This window comes from Helicoverpa zea, chromosome 9, assembly GCF_022581195.2.
Source record: "Helicoverpa zea isolate HzStark_Cry1AcR chromosome 9, ilHelZeax1.1, whole genome shotgun sequence".
Taxonomy (NCBI): domain Eukaryota; kingdom Metazoa; phylum Arthropoda; class Insecta; order Lepidoptera; family Noctuidae; genus Helicoverpa; species Helicoverpa zea.
In genome coordinates, this window is record NC_061460.1 from 6,574,470 (window position 1) to 6,582,418 (window position 7,949).

The window sequence follows — 7,949 nt, forward strand, 5'->3', positions numbered from 1 at the left end:
GAAACTAGTACAGCAGCTAGGTGTTATTGCTATTCCGCACCGCTTGTACGTGTTTAAACAGGACAAACTTCTGCCTAACCAAACTGGAAGTTCGAACGCGACGAATATGAGAAACAGGATATTTTGATACCAAGTTGGGCACGTGCACTGCAGGCCATTTACGTGCATGCATATTACGTTGCTAGCCTAGTTGGTCTAGTTGTCGCATTGGTCTGTATGTGGAGTCTTGGGTTCGATTACCGGGTTTAGCCGAAATCGTTTATCACACACTTTTATAAAGCAGCCCGCAGTCTGGAAGCAAATGACACCCGTACATCGGAATGCAAGTAAATGTCCGGGGCGTCTGATATCTCTCCGGTCATGTGAGATTGCCGTCCCATCGGGCTATGAGAGTGAGGAGGATAAATAGAGGAGAATAAAGAGTGCACCTTTGTCTGCTCAAATGCTGCTGGCTAATATCCTTAGCGAGAACAGCGGTCGCCATTACCTATAGTATATACTGTATGCTAACTGTTGTTTGTCTTGATTGTCTTTACCTGTAGCCTGTCACTGTACTTATTAAATAAACTAGCTGCTGCCCGCAACTTCGTCCACGTGGACGCTATAAAACATCAAAGATTTCTTTATTTTGTATTCATGAGTAATACACCTGCGCTATAAATTTTGGAAACTAACCCATACGATAGAATCATTTATTTGCCTTAAACATGTGTATATGTTACGGGAAATTTGATAAGTCTGGGCACTATTAATAATGGCCGGCCTGTATTCATAATGCCCTACTCAATTAGGCAATATGATAAAACAGCATGGTTAATCAATTTTCCGGGCCATTATGAATAATGCCCACCCTATCATGGGAAAAATAATAAAATAGGTGAATTGCTGTGTTTTTACTTATTAAATGAAATCAAACTAACAATATTTTCTTAAAAAGGTAACAAAAATATGCTATTGAACATAGTAGTTAAAAAATTAACTGTCAAAAATGTAATAACACAATTAGTTTCTACGTACTTTGATAACAATATCACTTAAGAAAAATAGTGACATGAGAATAATCAACAGATATATCCCATAAGGAAGGACAGTGCAAGAAAGTTATTAAGTTTTGAACGATTTATTCTTGCGAGATAAGCTTTTGTGACATTTGGTGCATTCACAACGTATTGAATTGCAGTCACCACTGCAGTTACGATGCTGGAAGCCTCGTCCAGCAAAATGCGAGTATTTTCGAGCGCATTCTCCTGACTTCTTTCGTGGACCACTGACTGACCAAATATTCACAACTACAAATATTCAGCACTTTTTGAACTTCAGGAATTTACAAAAGATAGCCCATAAAACCCAAAGCCAAAGCCAAACGCCCAAACAAACAATTCCTCAAAATCAAAGTAAACAGTTATAAAATTTCTCTGTACACCACGTTTGTTGTTGTATTTCCAGGAACTAAAATATAGAGAGAGTCAGGACTGGTGACGCGAGAGCAAGCGACGTACAGCTGTCCGTGTGAGAAGCAGCTCGTCCTCAGGTCGACACCCGCAGCCTTCAGTGTCTGCCCCTGAGACTTGTTAATGGTCATTGCGAAGCAAACACTCACAGGGAACTGTACGCGCTTGAATTGGAACGGGTAGTTATGAGGTATGAGGGGAATGCGTGGTATAAACACTGCCTCGCCGACACCACAACCTGTCAGAATTTCTGCCTCAATGATGTTTCTGTGCAGTGAGATGACTTTAAGGCGGGTCCCGTTACACAACTTCGGAGGAGATAGATTCCGAAGAAGCATAATCGGGACGCCGACCTTCAGCTTGATGGTGTGCGCTGGAAGTCCACTTGCTGTAAGGGAGTTCAAAAACTCCACAGGATAGTGTGTGGTGTCATCTTGCTCTACTACAGTATTTATAGAGGTATAGACCACCTCATTCCCCTCAATTTCCGAGAGAATGCTTTCGTTGATTACTGCAGCTTGATCATTTTTAGGCGTCAAAATGGCCCGTTCGCACACCCAAGAATTCTGTTGGTGCGGTATTCGACTGATGTCCCCGTACACACAGCGAATGAGTTCTTCTAAGCTGGATACTACTCTACCAAGAGACTCTGGCAGCACCACCTGCCCTCCTCTCCCTTCTGGTAGAGTGCCTTCGCCGAGACTTAGAAGTACGTCGGAGAATTCTTGGGCACGTGCATTGCCGCCGAGCTGAGCTCTCATATTGATGGTCAAGTGCAACGTCTGGACTCGCGACCATAACGATGACCGTTTCAACGAAGCATTCACCTCATCAGCCCTAGATCCTCGCGTCACCACGGGAAGCGTTTGTCGGAAATCGCCACTGAACAGAACTGTGACACCACCCATCAAGTGTTCATTCCTGCGGATATCCTGCAAGGTTCTGTCCACGGCCTCAACTGCCTTTCTGTTAGCCATGGTACACTCATCCCACACGATAAGAGAGCAATCCATGAGCACATGTCCCTTATCGCTGTCCCGTGACACACCACACACAGGCGTTTCGATGCTCTCTAAATCGATGGGGATCTTGAACATGGCATGTGCTGTTTTGCCACCAGGAAGCAGTGTGGCAGCGATTCCCGACGACGCTACAGCAATGGCAATTTTGCCTTGCCTCCTGACCTCAGCAAGAATGCCAGTAGTAACGAAGGTTTTTCCTGTTCCACCAGGAGCATCCAAGAAAAACATCTTACCCTGGTTGAGCCCAACGCTTTCTAAGACTGTGTCGTAAATATGTTTTTGTTCTGAAGAGAACGAAGCGACGTGGTCATCTCGTATGGCAGCCATTACGCCCGGGTCGTAATTTGTCTCGGCGGTATATTCCCGATTTCCACGGTCTTGGTGTTGTGACTGGGGGGATGGTAAACCGTATGTGGCCAGTGGACTGCCGCCGATAGAAATGACCACGTTTTGAAGGGAACTGAGACAGTTGTTCAGCACGCGTACATCAGTCGCTTCGACTTCGTCTTCAGTAGCACGCCTCAAAGTTCTTAGAAAATCTTCGGACAGACAATGGCGGTACTTATCCCATAACGCCATCGGATTTGCGACTCCACAGAACACCAAAATCACGGCAAACAGATGACGCAAGCGACTGGGACTATCACTGACGCTCGCCTCCGCGAGGGTGTCATCCCAATTTTGGTCACCGTCAAGAAGGTGTCGTGCTACGCAGGCTGCGCGGTATGTGGGATACTCCACTCCATCAACTGTCCTCAGGAAAACAAAAGACGTTGGGCCTCGGACCGTGTGGAGCAACAACCGCAGATAATAGCACTCGCCATTATTCGGGTGCACGGTGTAGACTCTCCCCAATGCAGAGTCCTTAAAGATTCCCGAAAAACCTTCCACAGCACGTCCACGTCGACGTCGGTTAAATACACCCCTTTGCTTATCGTACGTATAATACGACGGCACCTCGTCATAAGTAAGGGATCTCGCAAACAGGTCTACTTCACAGAGCCTGAAAAACGCCAGGAGAGTGGTTTGACGCGGATTTTCTAAGCGCTCAGCCACGTTGTCTGGATCAAAATATATGCGCTGGCCGTTCTCTAGGTGGACATCTAAATGCATGACAGTAGGATGCCTGTCATGTATAGAGAACGCCAGTATTCGCCAAACCGCCTCGGATGTGCTGATGTAGCGACCAGACTGGTACTTGGTCACTTCATCCCGATCAGTGCTCTGCAAAGCAAACGTCGCCTGGTCGCTCCCTTTGTTGACGTATTTGCAGATGTATTTAATCGACTCGACGCTCGTGCACGACTCGACGTTTATGTGCGTCTGGAAGGTCCTGGACAGTACCGGTGAGTATGGAACAATCCATCTATTATCGACCGGCTGCGCCTGACCACGCACGCTCAGCTCAGTAGAATGCCCACCCTCAGCTGGTGACCGGCGACGGTATGATGGATACCCATCCTCACCAGTCACTGTCTCGCTGGAAAATTTTTTCGGGAACCTTTTCGTGCATCGTCCATCTTTCATGCACGGGGAATTTGGATTTAGTCTGCCACAGGGGCCATGAACCATGTGAGTTTTCACAACCTGATGCAGAACAGGATCGATGTCAGGATCCGGGAGCTCAGCGCTTATGACTTGGTCAATCTGGTTGGGCCTGATCTTCTCTTCCAGCCACAAAAGCAGGTGCGCATGTGGCAAGCCGCGTTTTTGCCATTCCACTGAATACATAAAACAACGGACTGCACCAAACACTTTTGACTTAGTGAGAAGATCCATGAGGCACTTCAACTTTAGATGGAAAACACGAGAGACCAAGTCATGTCTGTCGTACGACGCCTGTCCTGCAAAGAGTTCGGATGTGATTTCCGACCATTTAGGGTTTGTGGTGATGGTGATGAAGAGGTCCGGGCGACCAAACTTACGCACGTAACAGAACGCATCTTGCGTCCTTTCGTGCATGTACCGCGGACCTCCTGTGAAAGTGGAGGGGAGAATGACCATCCTTCCAACATCTTGAGCATTCGCATCATTTTGCATGGCATCCCTGAGATGGACGTAGTCCTCAGCTCTCAACTTTCTTTGGTTGGTCCTTATAAATACCAAACGCTCTGTCTCAATTTTTGCATACATATCAACCAGAAATTGACTGAAGAGCGTACGGTAATGATGGAGATAAGAGCCATTGTTTACCCTAAGTTGGATTAAAAAGCTGTAGAACTGCATGGCAGACGTTTTCTTGTTGTAATTTGGCGAGCCTGTCTGGGGGTCGACATTATAGTGGGCGAAATGGTAGCCATCCTCTCCGCGACAGAACATGAGAGGATACTGGAGAGAATCGTACGCGCGGTGGGTCTCGCTGATCCTTTGAAGCCGGTCATCATGCGTGCGCAAAACGATATCTCTTTTATCACACTCCTGATCAACTAAGAGAACGGCTACTTCATTCGTCATTGGAGCATTATACCGCCCTGGATGGGCTGCGATCGGTCTTCTATCTGCGCTGATGACGAACTTATAGCGATTGCGCTCGTTCTCAGGCACCGACGCCAAGGCGGCTTTGAAGTTATTAATGTGTGGATTTACATTATGCAACATACTTTGCAACCCCCTGATAAGGCCAGAATCTAAGATGGGAATGTATCTGCTTCTAATGTTAGCTTGTTCATCAAAATCGCTAATAAAATATACCTGTAAAAATTTTGGCACATCAGTCGGTAGCAGCGAACCAATTTGGTGGTAAACCTGCCCCTGTACCTTGAATGTTGGCATGAAGCCTGTTTCAACGATTTGATTTGCGCCGAAAGAAGTCATTTGAAATGCGCTGTTATAAGCACGAATGTTTTTCAAAAAATGGCTGGACTTGGCATGCTCCCCATTCAGTAGGACTCTTAACAGGTCTGGCGGGTCTTGCATGGACTCCAAGCGTACCTTGCCAGATGCACAACACATACCATTAGGCTCCCCTTTCCATTTGCGGGCTTGGCAGTGAGCACACACTACGTCTAAGGCGCCAATATGTCCATGGGCGGCGTAGTTTATCGCAACATTGTACGTAAATCCACTTCCCTCTTTATTTAGCCACGGCTGTTGTTCAAAATCGTAATCTGTGGATTCGTCATCAGATGATGGGAGTTGCGTTACATTACGACGCAGGCGCTCTTGTTCGACTTGTGCGGCACGCTGTTCGTCCGACCAAGTTCCCCGAAACTCTTGAATCCTGACTCGTTCTTGGGATAGATGAGCAGACGCTTCGCCACGGGTTTCGTAGTACCGCTGCCGAGCAGCTGCACGACGTTCTTCTCGCTGCTCATTTGTCTCCAACGAACGTGACAGTGCATGCTGAGAGCGATCTCTTCTTAAGCGGGTCTCTCGCTCTTCGTGATCTTCGATTGACCGAGAAAAGGAAGCATAACTCCGCTGTGAATCTAACCTCGCCTCTCTCTGCGTATACGTCTCGGATGCGCGAGACTCAGCGTGGCGTTCCCGGTCACATTCCAGTCTAGCTTCTCGAGCCTCAGCACTCTCACAGGATCGAGCGGCATCAGTACGGGTGCGCTGCGAACTCAACCTCGTTTCACGCTGCGTGTATGTCTCTGAAGCGCGAGATTCAATGTGACGCTCACGATCGCTCTCTAATCGGGCTTCTCGAGCCTCAGCACTCTCACAGGATCGAGCGGCATCAGTACGGGTGCGCTGCGAACTCAACCTCGTTTCTCGCTGCGTGTATGTCTCCGACGCGCGGGACTCGGCGTGGCGCTCCCGATCATTCAACAGCCGCAATTCGTATGCTTCCGTACTTTCCTGAGACCGTGACAATGCATTCTGCGTGCGCATGGTATCTAATCGCGACTGGCGCGCCGTACTACATTCACCGCTTCGAGCCTCTGCAATTCTTTCTCGGGCAGCAGCCAACCTGGCCTCACGCTCATCAGCGGTTTCAAGGGATCGAGCAAGCCTTCTCCTTCGAGAAACTTTTGACGATTGTGATAGATTAGACCGCTTTCTAGTCATTTTGATATTTTATACTGAACTGTACTAAAATAGTTTATGAACACAAAGCGAACAGTAGATTTACATATATGTATTCTAACGATAGATAACTCTTATGTCGTCTGTTGACATCTTGTTGACGTATTGTGACAGGTAGTCATCCCCATTGATGTTAATTGTGGAAGTGACACATTGTTTTCGCTCGTATTTTGCCTACATTCTTCATTACTCACAAAGTATATTAATAAGAACCTTCTATTTATATGTACGTGAATTCAAAATAATGTAATATGTTAAAACCAAGAACTTATTTTTATGGATGTTTGAATATTATTTTTTATAAAATAATAATTAAATCTTAGACTTGCAATTCTCTTTCAATGTGATGCATGTTTGTTATTGGATGAAATGAATAGTTATCCATGTTTATGAGAGGTATAGCTTATATGTCAGAACAAAATATGTAGAGTCTTTATGTATGTGGAGAAGTTCATAATTTCTTCGGGACGTGGGTGCCGCTTCCCATGGGAACTACTGCCCGCACCGGGATAAAATAGACCCTATGTTACTCGCAGATAACGTAGCTTTTTAATGGTGAGAGAATTATAAAAATGTCCCTGATGATGTGCTGATATTTCTTTTAGTGTTTTTATAGTAGCGAAATACACACGACGTCATATAATTTTTCTTGAAAGTAAGAACATACTATGACAAAGTGAAGTCTGTTTTCATTGATATTTTAGCTACTCCCAGTTTTGTGGCACATCTGTTTCTGCATGATTTTCTTAATCTATAATTTTAAGATATTATTTCTATAAATTCTGTTTTTTGCTCAAGTTACTTATAAAAGCGTTATTTTCTATGTAAAGATTGATAAATAGGCCGATAAACTTACAAAGTCCAACATTCAAATATGTGTCATTATTGCACCCGCTGTTGCAGAAACGTTAACAGAAATTATCGTTCATTGCTCATCCCCCGTAGGTGATAGCGTGATAATATATATCCTATATGTTGAACCGGCCCCCAGGTAATATTCATGCAAAATTTGATTTAAATCTATGCAGTACTTTTAGAGTTCAGTGAGACCAAACATACAGACAAACAGACAAACAGACAAACAGACAAAAATTCCAAAAACTATATATTTGGGTTCAGAATCGATAATAGATCACCCCCCAAGTATTCTTTTCAAAAAATATTCAATGTACAGTTTTGACTTTCCTATCATTTTATTATATGTATAGATAAATGAATATTATATTATGCAATACCGTTGTCAAACATTGGCACCATGTTTGACACAACTTTTCGCCTCGCTACCTGTTTACGTTTAGGAGCACCGTGCTGCTCCCCTCATCGCTGCCACTGTGGTGAGGCTGTCACCAGCCTCGGACACCACGGCCTGTCGTGCAGCCGTAGTACGGGCCGTATTGCGCGGCACGCAAATATTTTTCATTTCATTGTCATTGTCATTTTAACG

At 45.3% G+C, this 7,949-nt stretch overlaps 1 protein-coding gene across 1 annotated transcript; it reads right to left on the reverse strand.

Moving 5' to 3' along the window:
- Positions 1-1,402: 1,402 nt before the first annotated feature.
- On the reverse strand, positions 1,403-6,487 carry LOC124633090. The gene has a single exon (XM_047168184.1). The coding sequence runs from the start codon at positions 6,485-6,487 to the stop codon at positions 1,403-1,405; it is 5,085 nt and encodes a 1,694-aa protein (XP_047024140.1).
- Between the last annotated feature and the right edge of the window lie 1,462 nt (positions 6,488-7,949).